Source organism: Bombus pyrosoma, linkage group LG4 (assembly GCF_014825855.1).
Source record: "Bombus pyrosoma isolate SC7728 linkage group LG4, ASM1482585v1, whole genome shotgun sequence".
NCBI classification, from domain to species: Eukaryota; Metazoa; Arthropoda; class Insecta; order Hymenoptera; family Apidae; genus Bombus; species Bombus pyrosoma.
The window spans coordinates 11288843-11316161 of NC_057773.1; the positions used below are offsets into that span (position 1 = coordinate 11288843).

Consider the following 27319-nt stretch of genomic DNA (forward strand, 5'->3'; position numbering starts at 1 on the left):
GGTTATTCGATCGATCGTTTCGGCCAGCCAACAAACAAATGGATATTGACAAATAATTCGCGCGATCGAAGCGCCGCCTCTGTTTCCAATGGCAGCGAAATATCTTTGCATTGCCGGTGCATTTGCAAATGAAACAAACGCTTTTCTTCCTATTTGCAACCGGCACAAGAGGTGATACGTAACGTTGATCATAATCGAATGAAAATTCCCTCGCAATTCCTGAACGAGCCGAGGGAAATAAAAATTCCCGTGCTACTCCTTTCAATTCTCCATCGATCGCCGTCTCCGTTCCGAGCATTCCGCGGAACAAAACTAAAGGAAGAACACTCCCATCTGCGTTTTATGCGCGTTACGTTAAAAGCCGCGTGCTCCAGTGACGGCGTAGCTACGACGACGTTTCCTCCATTATTCTCTCCTCCCTCGTCCTTATCTTCCTTCTTATCCGCTTTACGCGCCAACCCGACGGAGGAGTATAAAACAATAACCGTGGCGCGAGTCACGATGAAAATTATTGCGAGCCCCGAGCTCCGCCGTTCGTCTCGCCTCTCTCGCGGCGAGAGAATCTCATACGAAAAATATCCTAGAAAATATTTTCCTTTCTCGCCACCATTGAAATGCACGCGGCCGCTTCGAAAACTTGCACGGTATATACACACCAGATTCACGGCGTGTCCCATCCTCTTCGTTCTACTCTCAAAAAGCGGCGCCAGCGTTCCTGAGAACTCGTTTATCGCGTACACTCGGCATGGGAAGACGAATAGAAACCCAACGAAAATGGTGCGGAAGTAAAGATTAACCGAGGCGGAGCAGGGGCGAAAGAAACAAAAGTAAATTACCGCAAAGACGAAAGGTATTTCGTTTCTGGTCCTCGGGTCTTCCAGACCCGGGAGACGCCGAAAACTTTAAATAATTACCGGGGCCGGGATTATCGAGTTCACCGGTAGAAAAGTCGAAGTTCGAGGGTGTGTCGGCTGAGGGAAACGACGCTCTCTCGGTGCGCCAAGCCACCAGGCAACGACAAAGGACGGAGAAACGCCCTGAGAAAGTCGGAACGAGGAGAGGATGAAACAAGCGACAGTCGAACGTTTCTGCAGGCCTCGAGATACGAGTTAATTATTTAATAAGCTGGAAAATTAATTGCACCGCGTCTTGATCAGTTGGCGTTTCAGTCAACCGGAAACAGAGTCTTTCGTTAAAACTTAGATCCGCACACGCGCCGCGTTTCTAAACTGAAATTAGCTCGAAACAACTCCTACTCGAAGAAAGCAGCGCGTGTACTGAGCTTTTTGAACAAACAACCAGATGAACAGCGAGAAAATTTCTGGCCCTTGAAATTTACCAGACATGTACATCATCGCGTTCGTTTTGAAACAGAAAGCTGAGAGCTCCCTCTGCTTTACGGAGTACATAAATTAAAGGCGTGCCATGGAAGGCTTGCGAAATAGGCAAAAAAAAAAAAAAGAAAAAGAAAAAAGGAATCGGTACCATTTTATGGACGGGCCTCTGTGCGCGGCAACGTTCGAGGAAGCAATTCTGCTCCGTTCGACGCCGCAGTTTAATATGCCACGTTCCAACATGGCACGCGACTTCTGCGTTAATGTCAGCTGCGAAATTTGCTACGATTCTAAACCCTTTGAGATTATGACCCTTTTGCATTTATCCTCTTTCACGGCACGATCACGATAACTTCGGTTACATTGTACGCCGTGAATTGTTTCTTAATGCACCGCGTGTCCACGTACCGTACCGCGTAGCCTTTTTAATTTTTAAATTCGATCTTAATGCATCATACCACCCACGTGGATCGCTTCGACGATAATTTCTACACACGTTTAAGTGCGCGATAAAGCTCGGTCGTTTCCGAAAAAAAAACCACCATTAAACATCGTGTGCGCCGTTGATACATTCCCTCGATAGTTAACAGAGTTCCAAGAACGGCGGAGCGTATGATTCGCGAGGCAATTACCTCGGACAAGCATGAAAAGTTCATGCGAAAATATGGTTCTCCCCCGATATCGGCTATTCAACGATATCGTAAGAAAATCGAGAAGGTTAGAAGTGGACGAAGGTTAATTTTCAGAGATGGTTCGAAGAAAGCTTGTTTCTCGTGCTCCCCGACTTTGAGAGAGTTCCCATAAGTGCACCATAGCAGAGAAAAATCCACCCTTCGGTTTCTTATTAGTCCTCCTAGGAGTTGTTCGTCGCGATTCTTTCGCAGGCGGCAAGCAAAGAGCGAGAACAAGGAAGAAGAGTACGGAGGGAGAGAATAAGACAAAGAGAAAACGAGGAAGACGAAAGGAGGGAAGATCAGAAATAATCTTACCCCTCAATTTTACGGGCCACCGAGTGGACGAGGTGGTCCGTGAAGACGAAACCAAATGACGACCGGGACGATTCTCGTCCTGTTTCCTCCATACTATCCACCGAATCTACTACGGATGCGACGAGTACCAAAAGAAGCAAGAATTGAAAGCAACGATTTCATTTTTACGGCCGTTCGATCAGTGCATCTCTTGGCATTATGACTGACCATTCTTGTCGATCGAAGGACGCTGAGAAGCCAGTCGTCTGAAATGGATGCTCGATGGAACGCGAGCTGGAGTATCAAGTGAGCGGAACATGCGATTTTCGGATGTAATTTGCCTCTCCGACCGGTAATTCTTTATTTCATGCCGAGTCCGCGCATTTCAAACCGTAACGGGCTCTTACGATCCCGCCTACTCCCTTTTTATCGATATAATTTACCTCGACGACGCTTCCAGGATGACAAATTCACTTTGAGCCCCGCTATTTTGTCCATTATCGATCGATATTCTCAGAAAATTGTAATTTTTCTCTCCTCCATCTTCGCCGATTGTTGGTAAAATATTTTAACCCTATCTTAGACTGTTCCTTATAACAAGCATTGTTTCCACATTTGAGCGTGTGTCGCTCTTCGAAACAGCAATACGATTTATCAGGTATAACCATAATTAGAATTCGCGCGATCGATTTCCACGCATCCATGATTGGGTAGAGGAAACAAGGTTCTGCAGATTAGACCAAGTCTCCGCAATCAGCTTATCGACGGACGACAATTCTCTTCGCTGCACTCGGCACTAATTAATCCAAAACGATTGTACTTCCCCGCATTGTTCCAAGCATCGAATTAATTGCGGCGAACGTGCAACCCTATCACGGAGGACCCGTGGAAACTTTCAACCCCCCTGCGTTTAGGTTTATCTGTATATATGTACGAACATAGACATACGTATTGATCTAAGACGTTCCTTTTATAGAGACTAGAGGAGAGGAACTCTTAAAACGGGGGGACCAAGCTCGAGACAAGTGTTTCTTACGACTCAAGTTTCTTCGACACGCCGCGAGCAACAATGCTATCGCGATCGGAGTGCGTTAAAACGAGAAAAGTTCGACGCCGTTGCGGAGATTACGTTACAAATGTTGCGCGTAATTTGTAACCGAAACTCTATCCGGCGTCCTATGGTCACAAGGTTCGTTTTCTCCGACTCGATTCAAACTTGGGTGATTCGGATGATGAATGGACGTGTCTGTGTCTGGATGGATGGATAGAGATAAGTCTTCAGTTTCTGATGTTTCTTACGAACTTGCTGGAAAGTAGCAGGTAAACGTGGAAAGAGTATTTGCGTTTCCATCTTGTTTCTCCATTTTCTCGTCGTATTATCTCAACCTACACCTTGTGTAGCGGTTACATGGCTGGTATGTCGGTGATCCGGCTCGTATTTACTTACCGTTGGCGTGAGCCGCGAGAAGATCCCTCAGCTGCTGTTGGCCGGTGGTTAATTCTACGCAACTGACCCTTACACTGAATCTGGCGCCTGTCCTTTGTCGCTGCTCGGAAATTCCACGGAAAAGCCAAGCTATCGCGCACGGGATCGCTCCTAATGTGTGCCCTGCCTCCGGTGTGCCCAACATCGTATGAGATTTGCCTGAAAGAGTAAAACAAAGTTTCAATTATACAAATATCGAATTTTTATGGATGAGTGCAAAGTGCTCTTCTTCTAAGCGATTATAACGTCGATAGCCGATTGCTACGTGACTTCCGGCCGTTAACCATCGTTGGACATCTCTGCTCATCCTCGCTTTCACTGGCTATACGCGATTCGAGTATCCAACATAAATTGTGCTACGGTTGAACAGCGTCAGACTAATTGACACCGGCGGTTCTTAAAAATACGTCGCCGTTGACACAAAATACGTAGAGACACACGTTATCATTCATAAATTAAAACGGTTGTGTGGCGCACTTGTATGCGATGTCGAGGCGTGGCATACGTCAGCCCGATTAATCGTGACCATGGAACAAACAATGGGTCTCCCGATTGATTTCCCTCGCTTTTCGTGCAACCACGTGCCACTGCGAGATCGATTCGCACGGTTGCTCTTCGAAAATCCGCCGTCCATGTACATGGCAAATCTACAGATCGACGTAGCGCGCAACAATCGCGACGCTTGGTTTGTGGTCCCGGTCGGCGACAATTAATTTGTTTACTATTTACCAGGCCGCCATGGGAAATGCGAGCGCGATCAACGCTCGATCATAGTTACAATGCGTAACTCGTCAGCGACGAATTTATACCGAGGATAGATTGGAACCGATTAATTCGGTTACCATTACAAGTCCGTGGCTTTCATCGGTGACAGGTGAAATGAATGTAATCGAGCATGGCAGTTATTTCGCGAGTTCAGACGCCCGTGGTTATTTACGGAAGGACCGTTAAAAACGGCAACTCGGATTCTTCCATCGAACGAACTTCAGGTCAACGCGTCAGTGTCTGACCACGACGGTGTAATTCTACTTATCTTCGATATCTGGCTGATATCCGATTCCAGTCATCTTCTTCAAGCCTCCATTTTTTCCCAATGTCTGTAGAATCTGCCGGTCTACGGCACACTCAGCCAGAATGGCATTCTTCGTCCGCAAAAGGTGAAACTTTGGAATTCAGCGCGAAAAGGCGGCAAGTTCTCGAGCCAAGAGATATTGCCGATAGGTAAACGAAAAAGTCTTATTAAAATCATAAAACAATACGAGTGCGGCGCAAGAGTTCAACCGAGAAAAAAGAGGGAAGAAAAGGTATGGCGGGAAAGTGAAGGACTGAACGAAAGGAGAAACGACGGGAATTGAAAGCGAAAGGCGTAAGAATTCGAGGGTTGGGTTCTCGCGTTGGCTGCTGGCAACGGCGAAATAATGGAAAAGCACCGGCAGCCGTCGCTGAATCTTAAACGTTATTTAATTGTTTTAACGTAAGACGGTGAATTATGTTGTTATTTAATTAGAAACCGGGAAGAAGAGGGAGTTCAACGGGCATTCGTTTACGAGTCGACTTTTCGGTCAGATTGAAAAACGTTACGCGATTTAAATCCTAATTAATCTCTCTAGAGGAAGAATCCCGTTTTCTATTGTGCATCGCGCGTTCTAGAAATTTTGGCGATCTTTCGAATCAACGAGATCGAAAAATTTCGAAAGGAACTGCGATCGACGATGCATCGGTTCCGCGAACAGCTGCGCGTATCGTTGCTTCTCAGCATCGAGTCAACGACTGAAGCGCGGAGAAGCGGAAAAATTCCGCGAGAACTCCCACTAACGGCAAAGAGGGATGGAAAGGAGGCGAGAAATGTTCCGAGGGAACCACGACAGGGAAAATCTTTAGCGCGACACTCGCGTCCGACTGCTTTAACGCCGATGCATCTACCGATTGAAATTCCCTTCGAGTTCATCCCCCCCCCCATCAGCGGGCAAAAGAATATCGCGTCGCGCACAGTCGTTTACGTGAACGGTAAATGGGAATCGAAACCCTAGTTCTGTCTGAACATTTCCGGGATGTTCGTTCGCCTATGCGTTCGAGATCGAACGTCAAACGGAGTCTCGGAGAACGCGCACGGAAACGAACGTATTCGCGAATTCTGCTAAAAGGAAATGATCTGTACGGCGAAAACGATGCTTCTGTTGGTCGACCGAACCATAGTATCGATTTCGTTTCGTCGCGAATTTCCACCGCAAAGCGGAAGCATTGCGAGAAATAACTCACGGAATTCGTATCGTGGCGATGGTGCTGAATCGGGCCGCGCTCGCGGTAAAAACGAAGCGCGAACCATCGTTTCCCGGTATAATTATCGCGAGTATTTGCATGTCAAAGCGGCGGGCGACAGGCTCGCGCGTTCTTCGCTAGCTCTCTTCTCGTTTTGTTGGTTAATCTGCTTTCTCAGTGGTTTCTCGCGGTAAAAGGGTTCGACAGCGTGTACCTTAAGGGTTGTGGCTGATGCGGAGTAATTAGCACCGCGTTACAAAGTACAAAAGGCCGCATTGTCTGGCTGTCATGCAGGGAGCGCGCGCGCTGCCTCTTCGTCCTCTCCCCTCCTCGGTCCGCCCCTTACAATTTTCTGTACGACAAATCCTGTTGCTTTCAAAGGGACCTTCCAGCTGTAGTCGTTTCGTAGTCGTTTCGTAGTCGTTCCACTTGCTTTTTTCTTGCTTCCCGTGGGTGTCTCGCGATTTCTTCTTGAATCGTAGCCCCCGTCTTTTCGCGACTCGAAGAAGATGGCTCGTTGAATCACGCGAAGAGAGAACCGAGAAAGGCGCATAACTTTAAGATTCGTTCGATTGCTTACGATGCATAAGCTCCTTTTCCTTGCGCTCCCCTTTCCCTCCTCCTCTCGTCTCGTCTCGTCTCGTCTCGTCTCGTCTCACCTCGCGGACTTCGTCTCCTCTCCCCTTTTGTTCCGCGTTTCGCTGGTGCTTCTCTCTGTGTCAAAGCAACAGGAACCGGGGAGGTAAAGAGTTAGGGGAGTCCGGCTACAAAGAAAGGGAAAGAACAGAGGGGAAGAGGAATGACACATAGACGAAAAGAGAAAGGGAGAAAAATGCGTTGTCGTAGCTATGATCAAAAGCAGTTTGCTCGCGGACTTGCCTCAAGTATCTTTGGCGGAGGTGCGAAGGGATGAAAGTTCCTTCCACGTCTTTCTCCTCTCGCGTTTCTTTATCTTCGCCCATCTCGTAGACCCTTTTATCTTTCTCGCTAGTCTATCGCATCTTCTTTCGTCGTGCGACGCATTTTCCTCTTCACTGAATTATTCCTTGGAAGAAAGTTTCGATCGACCGTGACATCTCATCTTCGATCGTTTAAAAAATTCATTTGGGAAACTAAAACGACATCTTTTAACGAGCATCGTTCAATGAAATATTACACGGCTAAGGTCGAATATTCCGAATTCGAGTATCTACCACTGATAACTGTGCAGTATACCGGTGGCTACACAAGCGGTAGAGCTCGGCAGAGAGGTTTAATCGGCCTCTTTGCGTGGCTTGCCATAAATCCATCAGCTCGGAAGTTATTTCCGTTGAAAATACAGCGAGACGAGGCGAAGATAATCTCCGGTGTGCGTTAAGATTCGAAAGGTGGAAGAAGGGCGTGGAGAACGGAGCGAGAGGTAAAAGGGAGAGAAAGAGAGAAAGCGAGAAAGCTCGTGTCCCAGTAGCATACATTATCTCGTTTCCTTTCGACTCCACCTTTTCGTTCCTCGTTCTCGCCCCTTTTCTCTCCTCGTCCGTTTTCCCGCCGGTATCCACGCATCTCGCCACTTCCTTCTCCGACCCGAGAAAATCTTCCTTCCCCTCGGTTTCCTCGCATAATCATGCATTTGCATGCAAACTCGATATCACTACTTAAAATGTAAAACAACTCGCGCGCGTCTCGCCCACCGCGCCGGTACTCTTTCTTTCCCTTAGCTTCTTGCAGAACGATGAAAATCGAGCGACAAACTGCCGCGCCGCTGAAAATGGACGCTGCGGTGAACGACGCAGGGGGAACGACGTGTAAATAAAGAATCGCCGTCGTGATAGTTTCATCCGACGAATGGTTAATTCGTGGCTCGAGATAGAGTTCGGACTTTTCCATCAGGGAGTTCCTCCCAGACGAGTGAAATTCAAGTTTCCAAAGATAACCCTTTGTTCTTTGGTTGTCGAGCGATGCTCGACTATTCGTGCAATTATGCAAAACAAACTTCGTTCCGCGATTTTCATCTAATTTTCGACAACGAGTCGCCGGTGCTTCTGTCGTATCTGCAATTACACCGTACCGGTAAACAAATTGCGCAAACAGTCCACTTCTAGCTGGAACAGGTGCATCTTGACGTTCGAACGTACCACGACGGGAAAGAGAGTAGTAGGACGATGAGAACGACGAGGAATTCCCCGTGGTATTCATATTTCATGTAATTGTTTCCATGCTCTGTCGAGATGAGCTCCGTTCGAGGGACGGACAATGGCGTTTTGTCTACGGGGACGACGGACTTTGTCGAACAATGAGCGGACGGAAAGGAGCGAACCAGAAGACGTTGTCGCCCCGCGCGGAACGATGAAAAATGTTTAACCAGCTTTTTATTGGATCTACGTCGTGAGAAATCCCTCGATACCAAAGTCAATGCGAGAGAAGGTTTTGTATCGTGAAATTCGTAGATAGACTCACCTAGTCCCGCGTGTCCGAAACAGAAGAGGCAGCCGTCCGTTCCGTTGATAACCGCGTGGATGACGTCCGTCAGGGCACTCGAGCAGATCTCCGTCTGAAACAAATGTAAGAAACATGAAACAAGGACAAAAAGAAAAGCCATGCAAAATGTTTCATTAAAATTATTCATAATACCGTAGGAAAAAGAAAATTCCATTTTTCTTCAAATTAACGTTCCAAGTTTGAAAGAGTGTTTTCGTTTTATTTGCATGGCGATAATTGATATCAATTTGATTATCCAAAGTTGGCATCGAGTTAGGTTACTTAATAACGACAGGCGAGGCACTTTCAAGCACGATGGACGCGATTTTAATTGTTCCTCATCGTGATGGAGGTCCGCTATCGTCTTCCTCTCCTTTCGTCGGACGAGACACCAACCGGGTCTTTCGAGGGTAACGACGAAGCTTAACTTAAAGTGCTTAAGAAACCGTTTGCGGGACGGTTTAATAAACGGGACGAGCGTTACGTCCGCTGAGCGAAGACGGTGCTTCTAGAGAGACGAGGACGCGAGGATTACGGGAGGAGCGGCTTTGTTTGCTTTTAATATATTCATAGACTGGGAAAGTCTTTTCCGGTGTCGAGAAAGAGCGCGTCAACGGCCAGATTTTTAGTTCGCGTTCCATCTTTCGCCAGACTGCGTCCGTTTCTCGTTACATAGATTTGCGTGCGGTCGTGAGATCATCTCGGTGCTGCTAGTGGAGGGTCCTTACCAACAAAAAAAAAAAAAAAAGGAAAAAGAAAAAGAGAAAAGGAGAGAAAAAATGGGAAAAGAGGCTACGAATCTATGAAGGGTTTCTCGACCCAGGCGTTTCGCGAATTTCCTGCGGAAGCAACCGGGAATTTCCTTCGAGCCTGCACTCGATTCGTCCTGACCGATCGATATAGACATCGACCATCTTCTCTTTTACTCTCGCAAGGGTTAGTAAACGTTTCGTGGCCGGAAAGGGTGGTCAGAGAGAGAGAGAGAGACGGGACAAAAAGTAGGAAGGATGCGAGCAAGAGAGAAAACGAAGGGAAGGGGAGCAGGTTGCTGGGAATATCGAGAGGAAGATGAGAACGTGTCGATACCTCGACCAAACAAGATTGAAATCTTCGTGGACGAGAATCGGATGAATCTCAAGGCCCGAGATGGAACAGGGGGAGATGAAAGCTCGGTGGCGAGAGCAGAGTTTGAGCGAGCGAAGAAAGAAGAGAGAAAGATAAGGTAAGAAGGAAAATGGTAGAGATAGTTTTGCAAGGGGACAACGCAAGAGGAGAACTGCACGGAAGATGGAGCGAGCGATTTGGATAGAGGAAACCCTTCAGGCTGCGTTTTTTCCTGCCTCTGCTCTAAAGGAAACGGAAATAAGAAGTCCAGTCCCTCCTCCAATATGGTAATTCCAATCTGTCGTTGCTCGTTTCAAAGCACGCCCGTTCTAAAAAGAACGAATCTCCTCGATACTCGTCGATTGCAAGCGCGACGGGAAAACGATTTCGATCGATGGAAACGCGATCCACGACTTATCCGCTTCAAAATCGCGAGAACCATTCGCCTATCTAAAAAAGACGATAACGCGAAAGCGTCGAAATCCTCGGCGAGATTAATGGAGAGGGGAAGAAGAAGTGGAAAGAGGCGAAGAAGAGGTCTGCGGGACAACAAGGACATTCATAATTATAACGGGATCATCCCAGGGGGATGTAACGCAAAGCAAACATATTTCGCGGCTACCTGCACCCTCGAGAGATCCGCCACTCTCTCTCTCTCTCTCTCTCTTTCTCTCCCTACGCGCCTCGCCTGCCTAGCGGAACCGACGGCATCACAGTTAATGAAATACGTGACCGAAGCCTCCGTCATAATCTCAAACACTTGATTCCGCGATCCCGCACGGAATTGAGAGGAACGAAGGGTTGGCTCGACGTTGTACCGCGTGGAAAACATCCCCTCCGCGGCCGTTGCTCGTACGCTTGATAATGCGTTGAATTTCAATTCTTTCTCGATACTACGTCACTCGCTCGTTCTACTCGTCATGAACCCCGAGGCGTTCCAGAAGAATTTATTAATCGGTTAAATTTCAAATATACATGTTTAAAGAAAGTACGCTGTAATTACAATCGCAAACTCGTCGTTACGTAGCTCTTTGCCAGCCATCTCTGAAACGTCTTCCCATCGAGGATCCTTTCCTCGGGGACTTTTAAAGCTTACGACGATCCCAGCCATCCTGTAAAAAATTCCCATGGAAATGTCCCATCCACGGAAAAAGGAGGCGAGCTTTACCGTCTATCCAGGGAACGCTTAAGAAAACGAACTGAAATTTGTACAAGAAACGTTACCAACAACTCCGCGACAAGAATTTTCTCTTTCTTAAAGAAGCTTTCCCTTCCGAGGTGGATACCCGGACCAGCGATTGAAAGAAATCGGGGAAGAAGCCGGGCGTCTCTATCGTAAAGAGGACGAAGCGAACATTAATTTCGGCGAGTGTAAATTAAAAGGGAGTAGAAGGCATCATGGTGTGACTTACAAGCGACGTTAGCCAGTGTCGTCGTGGCCTGCGTCGCGTCGATTCCACTTGCAGGACGCGTTCTAGTAACGCAATATTGGTGCTGCCGCGTGGAATACCAATGAAACCGGGAAGGGTCGAAAGGGGAGAAGAAAGGGGGTCGTCGATGCTCGTGGTCCAAGACAGACTTCTTCTTCGCCGACGAGGCAGCAACTTCCAGCTACGCTTCTCTATCCTTCGTTCCCATTCCTTTCCCTCCCTGCTGTTTGTTCCTCTCTTTCTCTCCAAATTCACCCTTCTTGGCGAAATGTAAAACTCGTGTAAGAAAGTTGGAAAAGACGCTACGGGAAAAAGGAGTTCCGTTTGCAATGGGGTGTCGCCGTGAAGAAACGCGGGACCCTTTTAATGGCTGGAAATAATCGAATGACCCCCGCCCCCCTCCGCGAATCTCTTAATTCGCAAGTTTCCAGATGCCTCGAACGCCGTTAGTGTGTCGGGGTGAACGAAACAGGTGTCGCAGCCGCTTCCATTTTCTTAAATCCTGGCACTTTCGTGGATTCGTTGGAGTCTCTTTTAAAGCGCGTGGCCGATTCGTTGAACTTGGTTTACTTTCGTCGAGAGTATCGAACCTTTTTACATTTAACGAAGAAAGTATACGAAACGAGCGGGAACGCGTTGTAATTCGTATGAGATGAAGTTTGTCGATACGGTCATTGGCATAGACATTGATGAAGTTAGTTTACGTAGCGGAAAATCACGTTGAATCAGCGTATGATGTAGCCGCCAACGATGTCCCTAGCATAACATCCGTCGGTGCAATTACTATCGGTTAATTGTGTGAACGTTATGAAAATCACGTTTGTTGATTGCGTCGCCATGTCGATGAAAACTGGCCATCTAGATAGTTACGGTCGATAGAAAAGATACTTGAAACAATAATTTCAACAATTGCAAAGCAGATGAGATAACATGAAAATGCGCCAAACATAATTGCCAAATCAAAGAAGATGCGAAGTTTCTACGAAAACCTGAATTTGCTCGAAAGATACGATCTTCCTAGAGTATACGGGATGTCTAGAGTTTACGTGTGTATACGATTCAATAGAATGAAATGTAACTACGAAATTACGTATACAATTACGTGATACTGTATACTCGAATCATACACGACCGGTTGACACTCGGCCGATTTTACAACCTCCGTATATCGCAGAGACCATTACCTGCACCATTCGAGGAAAGTAGGCGGTTTACCATTTGCATGTAGACGCAGCTGGCGCGTGCAACATCGCTGGATCGTTCGATGAAAACCATATCAAAAACAAACAGACCTGAGGGGGTAGTTTTCGCTCTCGTTTCGTCGTGTCTACGAGCGACGATGCGTGCGGCGATCGTGCATGTACGCGCGGAACGCTCGCACTCGTTCACGAGCCGATAATTCCGAAAATTGCGTCGCCATATGCGTGACATCCGGTTTTTGTTCACCGCACCGTGGTTCGTTCGGCGACTTACTCGCTTATAAATAAATTCCGATTCGATCGGACTGGCCGATCGTCGCCGGAAATATTCGACGCGGACCGATTCACCGATATGCTCGACACTCTCGTGGAATATTGGACGTTCCAGCGATCAAAGTGCGTTCACGAGTGACAACTATTTCACGAACATCGCGAGGAATCGCTCGTACGAGAGAGATCGAGAGAGCACGCGCGCAACGATGATCGGTCCTTGCTGCCTTCCTAAAGTATTACAGCTCAACACGGTATTTTCAACTCGTCGACTTCGTCGAGATATTCCGCGTGACGCGTTAACCCCCCGGGATAACAAGCAAAGAACTTTTTATCCGACGCGCATTCAAAGCGTCGTGGTAAGGCCGATCACGAGTTTGTCAAAGCGGAAACGTGGAAGGGAGGGTGCGAGCAGATATGGAGACGCGCGAGCGACCTCGGTAGTCGGTGAAATATGTCGCGATTTACACGGCAGATTGGCGTCATTGACGCCTGAAAAGTGAGCGAGACAGCAGGCTCGCGTCAGCTTGTTCGAAAAGCAACCACTGCTACCCCAACAGCGAGGCGTGTGCGGTGACTGGTCGGATCAAAAAAGCATTCGGAAAATCCAGCGCTCGGTTTGACCGATGCAGAATCGAAATCGTTAGTAACCCTATCCGCGTTTCGTTTCCAGTTCTCTTCCGGCTCCGCTAGCCCGCCTAGCTCGTTCTCCTCTTCTCACCGCGAGTTTCCGAACCGCTTGGAACAGTGATTGTTAAAAATAATTAACAGAGTTTCGTCGGGACAATTTGAAAAATCGTTCCGTGTAAACAGGGAAAAATCACTTTTTTCCGCGACTTCCTAACGATTTCGAGATGGGAGAACGCACGAACGAAACCACGAATCGGGCAGCACGTAGCTGACCGAAATCCACGATCTCTGGGAGAGTGACGTCTCGCTTTTGGGACGGCTGACGCGTGTCAGACACCTGCCAAACTTCATCAGGGGTTTCCGAAACCCAGCTCGTGGCCCGAATTAATCTTACTGTAATATGGAAATGCATCGTTCGGACAGACTATGCGAAGATCCGGTCGGACGGATCCGGACACGAGGCAGAACAAGGAATATAGATGCGGCCAATTGGGGTGGATCCGTTCCACGGGCCCGTATGATTGGTTTACAGATTAGCATGACTCTACCGTTAGAACGTCGCTATCAACCCCTATTCGAGGGCTGCTTATTCATTCACTGGACAGGATCCGGGATCGACTAGGTTTTTCTAACGTTGTCCAAGTGCGCATCGATTACACGGCGATACGTTTTCAAAGAGGGACACGAGACAGACAGAATGCCTGATCAACGCACGGGTGCAACATAGTGGCTGTTGCGAGCGTAGGAATAATGGCGAGTCTGACTATGACGTGGCCAACGAATTCTGATGAAACGTGATGCATTTGCTTTGTGGATCGATCAACCGTATATAAAAAAAAAAAAAAAAACATAGAAAAAGAAAAAACCGATTAACCAAAAGGAAGCGCGCGGGACGAGTTTATTGTTTCGTCGAGCGATTTATACGTTTGAAACGGTGGTGAAGCGTACTGTATTATAAACGACGATAAATATACGAAATAACACTGGGTAGATCAAACTGCATTCATTAAAAATACATGCACTTTATTCCCTATAATCCGAAGTACGTTTATTCCCGTCGAAAGGTAAAAACACAGACAATCCATCCCCAGGAACGATTGAACCGCAAACCCTGCCCCGCTTTAATTTCGCGGCGAATAAGAGCAGGGTGGAGCATAATTTTTCGGTAATCTCCATAATCGAAAGCAGGCGGCAAATTAGAGAGGAGCGGCGCAAAGGTATCGGCGGATTCTTTCCTCTTAATAAGAATTCGTCGGCCTTCGACTCGACGATTTAATAAGAATCCGGCGTCGATACGCTTCGAACGGCTAATCTCGTCTGCGTGGAGCAGAGAGAATGGAAGGAGGACGCGCAACCGATCCATTTTCGTCGGGACACTCGGAAACCCACCGAGGAGAACGAGAAGCCACGTACCGTGAATTTCCAGGCGTTTCAGCGAGGCCCGTTCGATTAGCATTCGCTGGGAAATGAGCAATAGATCGAACGGTGCCGCGAGAGAAGGGAATACGCCGTTGCTTGTACAGACGGAGAAAGTACGCAAGCGCGTACCAAACCGTACACACGCGCGTAATCCACAGCGTGACTATTAGTCGTAAGTCAATAATAAAGCCCTTGTCCTGCACCGACCATAATGGCTTCAGTGAATTATTCTGTCCAGGATGCATTGTCCTAGCAGATCGTCCGCGGGGATAGAATTGTCGGCGGCCAGCGGCAATATATGCAGTGTACACAAGCGTAAGATCTCGAACGGGAACGCGTCTAGCCCCGGCGTATTCACCTACGGAGCCCCGTAATTGAGATGGATGTTCAATTAATTTGGCCAGGTTTCATTTGCACACCGAACGGATCCCTGAGCATGCTCAGGTTCTAGCACACTTCGCGTCCTTTTCGTAGACGTTGTCGAGACACCTGAGATCGACAGCCTTTCACTTCAGCCTCTGCTGACGGATAAGTATCCTGACCAAGCTGGTACGAGGTTTATTTCGCGCCTCGAAGATTATTCCGTCATCAGACGAGTGTGAGCTCGAGAATCGTCGAGAACGTGTATGGAGGCGGCTTTGTGTCACGGAAACCTGCGATCTGTTCGTTAATCGAATCGCGTCGTTGTTCCGTGTCGGTTATCCATGTTGGTAAAGAATGAACCGTACGAAAGAAGAAGGATGGAATTTAAAATTTCAGCACCTATCCTCTATCCTCTAAGTAATTCCAAATGCAATTTTCTCGGAAAAATTGTGCAGAATGTTTGCATTGTGAATGTAACCGAATTCGGAAGTTTCGAGTATCGTACTTGGCAAATTGCCGGCTCCGTAAACGGCACCACTCAAGTGTGTTCGGGTAACAACGCCTTAAACCCAGCCACGCAGCAGCACGGGCATCGAACAAATTGGAACTTCAAAGACATTTCCCTTCGAAGCATCGTGCTTTCTTTGGCGTCTTTTTCCTCGGTGCCGGTTCCGCGGAAATAAACTTACAGCGAGCGTGAAACTACTCCTGCGGTGGCAACCTGTACGTGTCTATTCTTCTTACGTAATGGCCGCAACTCGCGAGAATGAATGGCTCTGACAGCGAAGGATATTACGAATTTATCGACGACTCCACGCTTAGTGCAAGTAACGCGATTTTCTTTCGCGTTCCCTTGTAGCGATATCAGCCTGCCAAGAACTTTCCTCTCACCATTTTCCACGTTTCTTTCGCTTCGCGCAGACGGAAATTCAACAACGCCACTCTTTCAGAAAACTTTGAACCCAGGATCACATTCCCAGAACGCTTAGAGTAGACGTCAAATTCGTGTCAAGCGACGATTCTTTTCCAAGCAAAATTATTTTTAAGATAAATATTGTACGAGTTTGCAATGTTTATTAAAGTCTCTGAAAAAAATTCAATGTCTCTCTTGATCCGTGCAGGGCAGATTTCACGCGTTCCGAGTACGCATAAAACGGCGCAGAGGTGCCATTAAACGACCAATGGCTTCTATCGACGATGTTAATTTACGACTGACCCATAATCAAGCTAGCGCGGTCTGTTTGCGCGTCATATTGGGACACATTTCCACACAGCGGTCGGGCATTCGCGGTTCACGTATTTGCGGACGCAGACAGCAAAGGTATCCGCTGGTCGAAGATTATCGGTCGACGGGAATTGCGGACGAGGCTGGATTACATTTCCCGTGTGTGTAATTCCAGCCGGCGAAATCCTCGTTTTTGAAGGCGGTCGCGTTGTCGACCAATTACAACACGCTAACGAGGTGCTTGTCAATCAACCAGGATACCAATCGAATTCGTTCGAACGGACCGAAGAAAAAAACCCACCTTTGCTGATTACGCGATACGAATACGAATACACTGGACTGTGCGTTTGAAATCGTTTAAAATCGTTCGAAATCTCGTTCTATCGGAAGACGTAAAGAGAGTTATCTTAAACTACCATCGTCGACCAATGGCAACAGGCAAGCGAAAAAGATCGAAGGGGCGAGAGAGATGCTAGTTAAAGATGAACCACTTTGTTGGAGTCCGGATAGGTCGGTTCTGAAATATTCACACGGCCCCGTGCTTGTCGGCTGGTTGTCGAAAAGGACGAACCGTCCCCTAGGACGAGGGCACGCATTCTCTCTACAAGTTTTCTGCCCGTGGCTCTCCCCCTTCGGTCACGTTTCGACTTCGAGGTTTGGCCTCTGTCCGAAAGAACGCGCTCGTTCGGAGGAACACCACCACGACGCACACGATGGACAACCGAAAGAATCAAAAGGAAAACAGGAAAGGGACGGAAAAAGAAGATAAAAAAGGGAAAGGCATAAAAGAGAGAACGAAGAGCCATTGTAACTTTGGATGACAATCGTCGCGACGTGGACATTTGATCGAATCAATCGATTGCTTTGCATGGTTCTTCTAAACAGTGGCGGATAGGGGTGTGAGTCGCGTCAAAGAGCCAGAGGAACGCGCCACAGGCGGGGAACGAAGGGCTGGCTAGTCCCTGGAGAGGACCGGCAGCAGCCACGGAGTGAGACAGAGGGGGTGCCGCGGAAGAGAAACCGAGAGAGATTCTCGGATGGCGAGGGGAGTCGCCGGGAAAACCGAGTAGCTCCGGGTTCATTTGAATCCGACGCTCGATAATGTCCCCGGAGAGCATCGAAATATCTCGGTGCACGTATATACACGTCCGGGCTACCCGGCATGCATGCATCCCGCGATATTATAACGCCCGCCGCGCTCCCCGATGACGTTCGCCGTGGCGATGTCGTTCATCAATGCCACGGCAATAAAATTCGCCGCGGTAAGCGTGCGAGGGATAGGGAAAAGGATCGACCTACCTCGTCGTCTTCGGCATTGCTCGACGGGAGACGCTGATCGATCTGATGCTGTTTTTCCATTTATCTGGAACCAGGATTGTCGAGAAACGGGGAAAACGTTGCGGAGGAAACGATGATTTACCAGTGCTCCGTGATTGGTAGAATTTTGTATGCGCTCAGGGATATCGTTTCACGAGAGTGGAAGACGAGAGGAGTGGGGATAAAGGAGAAAGATCGCGGGTGAAAGGCAGCTTGAAACGCGCAAATTCGAAAATAATCACGACTATCGGAGTTAGATCGGATCTTCTCGCGCTTCCCGAAGAACGAGAAGTCACGAGCAAGAAGCAACGCCCGCCCGAGGGTTCGAGGGACGAAGAGAGATCGGGGAGGTTGGATTTTCCTGCCGGGAGGTGGAGTTTCGAGGTCGGGAAATTAGTTTAGTTATGCGCCCGGCAGGAACGTCTCCTGCGTCTCTAGGATGAGTGCGACTCGACGACGTACCACGTAGACGTTTCAACGTTCAGATTTCTCCGCGTCTCGCGCGCTTGCTCTCCTCCTTAATTTCCTCCAGAATTCCTCTCTTTCCATATTTATCTTGGTAGCGTCGCTCGAAAGAGTCCGGCGCTGGTCCCCAACACGCGTGGAAAAACGATTCTTCCCGCTCGCGATAGAGGAAAGACCCCGTGCCATCGAATTCTACATTTTCTAAGGGAGTTCGAGAGGCAATCGAGGGAAAGAGCACGATAAAAATCGCTGTTTCCGAATTATTGGGGACTCGCAAAGGGAATGGAAGAAAGGGGTAGCCGAATGGAAATCATCGAGTGTACCTGAGAGTCCTCCTCGGTAAATATCGCATCGAAGGCAAACATTTTCGGTGCCGCTACGGTCGGCCTTCGATCGTCCGCCGAAGAGGATTGTCCAGCCGTTGGGTCGACCAGCGTCACCTGTTTCTTCCTCTTGTCCGCGTTGAAAAAGCTACCGCCTTCTCCGGGTGACACTTTCAGCATAACTTTCACCTGTAAGCAAAAAATCGAGCCGTTACTTAAAACGATGTTCGCGATAAGAGAGAAGTTGTCGAATCTATTAATGGCGTTTATAGGATCGTTGATCCGTCGTAAACGGAGTAAAGAGTAGTTGGACAAAAATAGATCGTCCCTATGTAGGAAAACGTCCAGTGGATCCGCTGAAATAGGTTAATGTTACGTAACGAATGAAATCTTCTTCCGGGCGAACAATAGCCTCATCAGAATTATCTGATGGACAGCTTCGGCCCGGAAAATAGACGTCGGGTCTAGAATTACGACGACCCACATTAACCGACCTGGTTCAATGAACCACCATGCTGCTTCTCTCGGCGTTTAAAGCTACCAGTCTGGGAGAAACTAATACAACACCGGGTTGATGAACTTTGATAAGACCAGACGCGTAACGCTTCGTGCCACCGTTCGTAGGCTCGCTTCCGATATCGTCGATCTGATTCGAAGGTTTAAATGATCGACGCTGATTCGACGTCGGTTAGAGACGGTATCGATTTCAGACTTACGAGTGGCAAATTACATAGCTGTCTCGAGAGACTAATCTCACTTCGAAGCACTCTATTCGAGTTTCGTGGTACGCCGGAATACTTGTTCGATAATTGTTACGTAACGCGACTGAAGTGTCCAGAAAATGGATACACTGCGTGCCGCGGCAGAAAGAAACGTCCATCTTTGATCGAATGTATCGTGACGAGACACTGAAAATGAAACAACAACGGCGGGAAGTGGATGCATGGATGCGCTCATTAAAACTGCGTTCGTAGCTCGAAGATAGATGTTACATCGGTGATACACCGGACAGGCGATGCTGCATCCGTTTGGTCGGCCGTTCAGGAAATTGCGTTTCGAGATTTCGTTCCGATTGCGGCGCACGTTCTATCTTTTGCATACGGAACGGCCTCGGTCGAGGACACCGAACTACATGGGAAATAGACGCGCTCTCTTTCTCCGCTCGCCTCTGCTCTGCTTCTCAACTCCTCTGGATACCTTTTCCTTTTTCACGAACGCCGGACGTCTCAGTACGTGGTAGTTTACCGTGAGAAGACCGAGTGCTAGCGATCGAACGACCGGAAATAAAATAGTTCCTTTTCAGTCTTATTGAGAAAACTCTGCATATCGATTACCACCACCTCCTCCTCCTCCTCCTATTCTTCTCTGTTCTTCCTTTTTTTCCTTTTCATCTCCCGTTTTGCATGTTACTCGCGCGAATCACTTTGTCTTCCTGTCTCCTTGCCTCCCTCTTCCATTCTCTTCTTCCCTTTGACCCACGTGCACATATATCTCGTAACGAGGCTGATTTTGGTACTGGATATCTGTTCCGCACGAACGATTCCAGGAATCGTGTTCTCGAGCCGCCAACGCGGATACATTTCTGTTCTCTTTCCACCCTGTTTGTCCGTTGTGCGCAAGAATGGCCCACGTGAACGGTAGATTTCTCTTGCCGGACCTTTTTCGCATCCGTCGATAAAACACGAAGAGAATTCCAGCTAAATCGGCGCTCGCTCCAACGATCGGGAAAACTTTAAAAGGACCGAAGTTTGCCGCCACCGACTCGCCGCGTCCTCTCTACACGGGACACGCGCGAAATTTACACAAATTAATCGGTCCCATGGACCATCGGTCTAAATACTTCCGGAAACAACTTTCGACCTCTCCGTAACCACCACGAAAACTACTCGAATAACATTTTCCGAATAAAAAGTCGGAATGTAAATGTAAATGCACCAGACGACGAGGAATGCTCTCCGTTGCTAACACGACATCTCAAATTGCAGCCACGATTCTTTGTTGGATAATCAAAGACAAGGCGACGCTGCACTCGCATAAATACTAATAAATAGTGTCTTCATCCGACGTCCTCGTACGTCTTCACAATTTACTCCATTGTAGTCTTCAATCTTACCCTAATGATCCCTGCTGGGCCGTGCCTAGGCATGCTGCCAACTTGTCCGTTTCTATTCACCGATTCTCTAAATTTCACGGCTCCCTGCCACTATCGCTATAACTCTTGCCTTTATCTCGCATCCACTGCCTTCCAAGGCCGGTGCAACAACCTTCGCCCCTTTGTTCGCGTTTTCTGCTCGATCGCCACGGATTAGCCGCGTAAATCGTATGCTGATTAAAGTTGACGCCGCGGTTCGCGATTCTCGGTGTTCCACGCTGTTTCTTTGCAACGTACACGTGGGTGCAATAAAGAAGATATCATCGTGATTGTCTCTATCGGCGAGGTCGGAGGGTGGCCGGTTCCGTTCGGTGGTCGGAGGCGTTGATTCGATGCAGTTTCTCGCTTTTAACCGAGGCCCGCGTCGCTGCCACCGGAAACGGGCCCGAGCCGGAAGGTCGCCGTTAATTTCTCAACGTCCAAACGGGAATGAGTCGCGGCCAGCCTCATACACCCGGCTACGCTGTCGTTTTCCGGACGGACGTTAAAGTATAGGAATGTTTTATGGCAGCAGCGAGCATTATCCGCCAATTTACGATCTTGCTCTTGTCGCGCAATCGTGACATTTCCTCTCAACTTCGCTGCAAATTTGCGTTTTGTTGTCTCGCGAGTCTCTCGTGTCTGGCCACATCATTTTAGAGCGTTCGATCGTTTGTCACGTCAAAAGAAATCACTCGAGTGTCGCGATCGGGACTCTTGAAACGCATCGATAGCGTATTCTTCTTTGGTCAAGGAAGGAACAGACAGACCATGAGAGATTCTCCAGTTCTCCGTGAAACGTGCATTGTAGGTTGATTCGGAAAAGAACGAGTCACGAAAATGCTCGAGGTCGCCTGTGTAGTTGACGCGTGAAAGACTCGAAACAATTCTTAGGTACACGTGGATGAAATAGACAGGCAACAGCAAGGGAGAGACAAATAAACCATCCAACGTTCCAGCCGATCGACTCGACGCAAATAACCGGAATTAATCGAACTGCGCTTTGGCTTTTAATCGCGACAAGAGCCGGCATCGCCCCGTTATAAGAGAGGCGAAACGCAGCCCTAGGGGGATTCGAACTTCGAAGGCGAATGTCATCAAAGCGATTGCGAGACGCAGCTTCTCTCTCTCTCTCTCTCTCTCTTTCTCTGTCCCTCTGTCTCTGTCTGTCTGCCTCTCTCTCTCTCTCTCTCTCTCTCTCTGTTCCTCTGTCTGTCTGCCTATCTTTCTCTGTCTCTCTGTTTCTCTCTCTTTCTCTCTCTCTCTCTCTCTCTCTCTGTCTCCCTCTCCTTCTTGCTACACGGAGATTACACGACGATCGCGCAAGATAATCTAAATAATCATCGTCTGCAGGGAAAACGCGATTCCTTGATGGCGGGCAACCCCTTCGTTAAAACGGTAGTAACGTCATCGACGAACGTGGCCCGAGGCGAGCCGCTCGTCGATCGATTTCGGCTATTAATGCCTCTCTGTCTCGTATAACGACTTTATCCGACACGCTTGATAAGGAACTTCCTCGATATGCTTGCTTTCCCCGAGAACCAACGAAAGAAGTTAATCCACAGAGAAGTTTCTACACTGCCACTATACGAACGAATTTTACTTTACGTGCTCTTCGGTTTTTTAATCCAACAGATAAAATCCAGTGTCGAGGTACCCGGAATACCGGCTGTGTGTTTTCTTTTTGAAATTTATTCGCGTCGAATGTAACGCGAGTTGTTCGAAAATACATTCGGATATTATTATTTCGCAGCATATCCCGCAGCTTCGTCCAGGGATGGATTGTGAAAAACATGATTAACGGGACGCCGTTCTGGAGCGTGGCATTGTTTAAAGAGGAGTCACGTCAACGTACCCAGCGCGGACGTAATCGATTTCCGACGTGTTAACGATTTCCTGCCTGTAATCAAATTCCCGGCACCAGCTTTTTTCCATCACACGAGACCTGCGATAATGCAGCGGTGCATTTATGCCACTTCGATCGTAGTTTGGATTTTTCAACGGCCCGGGTGGATTAATTATTCGAAAAACTATACGACACGGCGCGCCGTTGAAACTGCGTGCTTTCGAAATATCAGACAAAAATCAGGTCGATAGGTCGACGACTTGAATTCATTTTTTCAACCTATACAAAGATAATTCCTAGCCGCTGATTTCTTCCTGTAAATTTTATCCTTCCTCCTTGTTTGACCGATTTAAATTAACCTCGATCAAATAGAAGACGTTGGATGAGTCTAGCTACGCCTTTAAGCATACGTTTAATCAGGAACCAAGAGATGTCGACGTCCTTTAGCCAGGTAAACACTCATAAATTCGCTGGAATAACGTGGAACAGGAAGATAGTTGCGGCAACTTCTTACGCTCGAGCGCGCAGTTATAGTTTGATAATAATTAATCTAAATATCCAGGTAGCGGGATGTCGGGAGCTGCAAGTTTCTGATTTACCAGTCGCGAAACTTCGCCACATCCAACTCGGCTCGACTTATGGTCGAACATCGAGCCCGTTATTACGCGTTCTCGAACGCAAAGATAAAGCGTTTGGTAAGGAGAACTAGCCGGTTAGAGACCTTTGATTCGACGACTCGAAATTTAGACGACCGTGTAAGAGAGACGTTGGAAGCCATCCCTGCCTTAAGGGACCGGTTATCTGTTCCAGCTAGACGCATAGACGTATCTAAATACTCGGCCTGGAGGCGAACATCTGTGAGTGAAAGTCGAGGAGAGCGGAGGAATTCGTAACGCGGAGAGCTTCGGGCTATTCGAATGAAATTTGCGTCGCAAAATGGGTCAGGGGTGGGCCGACGCCCTTCGTCAGGGGCGCGGCCGCCGACAAATGTGATTTTCCTGAAACGAGGACGCAATCCACCGACCCAGCGAACCTTCCTCTTTCTCGTCGAGCAGCAGGACTCGCTGAAACGACGTAATTCCGAGACACAGAATGCTACCAGCCGGATTTTCATTCCCGAGGGTTAGCTACTACTCCAACGTGTAATAAAGAAGCATACATGATAAATTGACTATCACAGTTACAGGCGAGCAAAAACGTCCCCTTTCTTGCTGCAGCAACCCTTCGTTTACACCTTGTCCGGTTCTTTATCCACCTTTTCTTCGCTTTCCTCTTCCGCATTCTCGCCGCTTACTGAAATTCTCAAATAACCTACCGATTAAAAGTCTCTCGTGGTTCATGCGCTAACCAAGCATCAGCTCCAAGTTTCCTTATTGGTCGGCGCGTCCCTCATTCCGCGGTTGTCGTGGAATTTCACGATTTACCAGCGGATTATGATGTCGCGCCAACGAACCTGGTAACACAATATCTCCGCAGTTGTCTCAGCTGGCGCAGCCAGTGGCCAGAAGGATCGAGGGGGTTGCGAAGGGGTGACCAGCGGGTCGGTTAGGGTTGTCAGTCAAGCAGCGATAGGAGGTAAGGCAGAAGCGTGCCACACGCTACTTTAGCGTGACACGACTTCTACACAACGGTGTAGCGTAGTAATGGCTGTATAATGGCGGGTGTACATGTTATAATATCGCGGTGTCTAGCGACGTGAAAAGGAACAGCTTGAAACGCGCGGTTTACTTAGCTGCACTCGCTTACCGGTCCCTACCTCTTCCACCCCTCTGCGCAGCTCTGTGACGCTCCGTCCAGTGGGAAGGGAAACTCTTTGAAACCGAGTCAAGGAAAGTTTCGAACGAATTTCCCCTTTGATTTAATTGCCGAGGCATCGAGAGGAGGAGATTTCGAGGACGTTGGCGGAATGAAAAGTCGAGCCGTGGAATTTAAGCAGAGAAATCTAGCAGAGGAATTGATCCGATTCTGTAGGTTGTTATCACAGCGAAGAAGGTGTTTGGTTGTAATTAATCCGCCACCTACGGTTGGTTACGCGTCCGAAAAAAGGTTATTCGGCGATAATCCCGAGTTCGGACGCGAGATAAATGTCTGCCCCAGTGGTTCGAACGTTAAGCCGCCGGATTATGCCAATCCAAATACGAGCAAAGCAGCTTGACTAGGGTCATGAATTATGCGTGTCATCAATTCCTTTTCTATCATTCTCTGCCTGCTACTTCAAGCTGCCAGTTGAATCGGAAAAGCTGGAAACTCTGGCTGATTTATGTGGATTAATCCGGTGAGAAATTGTCAAAAATTATGTCCCAAAGGTCTGAAATCTCTAAACAGATTTTACGAGCGGAAAGGAAAGTTCCCTGTGGTGACCGGACGATTTTTCACCGAGATGTCGATGGCGAAGATCGAAACGGGACGTGATAAGAGGGCGAGTTGCTCCATCAAGCAGAAAAGGAGAAGAAGATCGATGATTCGATAAAGTTGCATCTGCGTCGAAATTCGATAAGATATTACCGGCTCGATCCTCGTGAGCTTTCTGCAACCTTCGTGATATTGACAATCGAATCGCATCGATACGTTCGCTCTTCTCCGAGCCATTACCAAGCTAAATAACAGTACCGAAACTTCTGCCTCAACTTATTCGAAGAAACATCGATTCTCTGTTCGCAACTTTTCTACCTCGAAAAGTCGAGAAAGTAAATAGGATTTACAGACAGGAGATCCTTTCTAAAGCCACAGGGGTGTACACGGGAAACAAACGGGATCGAAAAGGTAGACGACGAACCGGGAACAATCGTGGCCGATATTACTCGGAACGTTAGCAGATATTGCTCTTCGATCGTGCGTAGTTCCTTTATTATTTTCGTTTCCGCGGCAATCTTTCCGAGGAATCGACGGCCCCGCAACGGGAAAAATAGCCTTTACGTCCGACAGGAAGCGAAGCGAGGCACGCCACGAGCTAAGAAAAAGGAAGAAATTGCTTTCCAAAGGTAAACTAATTTCGGGCCACTTCGTTCCACCGAGAAGTCACCCCCCGTCGAATCTTTTCTTCTCTCCCTCTCTCTCTTTCTCCCTCTCTCTCTCTCCCTCTCTCTCCGATCCTAGTCGTTTATTTCCTCCGTTATCGTTGTCATTTTTACTCCTGGTTCTCATCCCTAACCCCGCTGACCCAATTTTTCATTACGTGACCGGGACCGTCGGGATAATCGTCTAGCCCGACGAACCAACCGGCAGAGAGGCTGGCCTCTTCCAATCCCGAATGCAAATGAAAGTGGAGCCAAGGATCCTTTGAAGGACCCTTTCATCCTTTGAGCATAATGGCGCGCACCAGGAGGTCCATTAAGACTCCTGTCGGTCGTTCCACGGTGAAATTTTTCGTCGTGCCTCGGAAAATAATCAAAACGGGACTCGACGTTGCCCTGACCCTGACTCTTTTCTATCTTTATTCCCTCGTCGCTTGTGGTCGTCGTCGACGACCAGCCAGACGAGAAACGCATCTCCCGATAAACGTAACCGCGAGCCAAAGTTTAATGTCGCAAGACGACGTCGCAAAGACGCAGGCACATTGTCGTCAAGATCAAGGCTCGTCGTTTTTTCCGAAATCTTTTCTAAGTTCTATCTTCTCGTCTCAATAGACGCAACCGTCGAGTGTATTCCTTCATTCGCCAATGATATCTTGTTAATTCGATACGATAGAAATTAACGGAGAACGCGCGATTAATCGTCGCGAGGCAATTCTTCATCGCGTTTCCAAACGCAACTGGCCAGCTGTCGTAATCCCTGGTAATTTCGACGAGTCGAGTTGAGCAGAGTAGTCGGGGAGACGATCCGACGTTTGGCTACAGCTTCAAACAGTCGTGAGCCAAGACGTACGCCGTATACCCGGGAATGTAAATTGCTCGCGTCTGCCTGAAGCCACAGGGCAATAAATCTCGATGGCGAAGACGCGACGATTGCCGTCTACGAGCGAGGATTAAGTCTCGAATCATGCACGAGGATTAAAGATCGTTGATATCCCTGACGATCTACGTCTCGTTCCTCCCAACCATGTTTTTCCCTCCTTATCGACTCGGATTAATCCTCGTTGCTATCCTCTTTCTGACGCTCGAAGAAAACGCATTAGCGACTATAACTGTTCGGAATTTTGAGTGGCCGTCAGTTTATGGCACGGACAGACCCATTCCCTTCTTTAGCAAATTCCGAATTACATGTCCTCCCCGAGCTGTAAAACTAATGACTCCGAGGTCAGGTAAAAAACCCCGGGAGAAGCCCAGTCGGAAAGACACGATGGACAGACGAAAGCCAACGGTTTGGTAAGGAGAATCAGCAACGTAGGAGGACAGTTCATCATCGCCGTGTTCGTAACGTCAAACGTTACTTTTATACAACGAGTGCAAATACATTGCTAGATTACTCTAACACTCGGATCTATTAAACCTGCTCCACCTTGAGCGTTAAGCCATTCGATGTACGCGATATCGACCGATCGGTTTGACCTGATCGGTTGCTCTTTAGCCGAGAATTCGCAACAATAACTTTTACAAGATCCATGAAACACGGATTTTAGTGGACCGTTAATCCCATATGGGATGGGGTGGACAATAGTAAGCGAAGAATAATTTCAAAATAACGTTTTATCCCGGAATACGTTCCCGTTTCGCCGAAAACTATCGGCAAACCTGGACGTTAATATCGCGCAGTTTCCTTCGTTACGGCAGCTCGTCACGAAGCCCGTTCCTCGATATGAAAACCGAAAATTACGAGCGAAGGGAAAGTTGGAGCTTTATCTCGGATTTTAGCACATCGATCGTCAGATTGGCCTTAGCGGGGGGACAGAGTGAGAACGTAGAAGAGAGAAAGGGGAAGTCAGCCAGGAAAGCGGTCCGTATTGCAGAAATACGTGCAATTACCAGCGACGACAACAATTACGCGCCGGTTTTTATGGTTGACCGTCACGCCACCGAGATATTATTATCAGCGGTTGTTTTATCTCTCCTCCTCCTTTTTCCATTTTCTTTTTCTCCATCCGAGAAACGACACGGGAATCGCGACCTTGTAAAAAATCACTCACCTCGGGGCGAGCCGAGTCGCGTCGCGTTAAA

At 48.1% G+C, this 27319-nt stretch overlaps 1 protein-coding gene across 6 annotated transcripts in view; it reads right to left on the minus strand.

Moving 5' to 3' along the window:
• The window catches only part of LOC122566552, a 258455-nt gene that overhangs the window by 12710 nt on the left and 218426 nt on the right, over positions 1-27319 (minus strand). For all 6 annotated transcript variants that reach the window (XR_006316550.1, XM_043723979.1, XM_043723980.1 and 3 more), the window contains 3 exons: positions 18250-18438; positions 8484-8577; positions 3750-3947 (listed from right to left, as the gene is read on the minus strand). Coding sequence is in view for 5 of the 6 variants with exons in the window: in XM_043723979.1 (XP_043579914.1) it covers positions 3750-3947; positions 8484-8577; positions 18250-18438 (481 nt within the window). In the remaining variant the exon portion in view is untranslated. The remainder of the gene's footprint in view (positions 1-3749; positions 3948-8483; positions 8578-18249; positions 18439-27319) is intronic.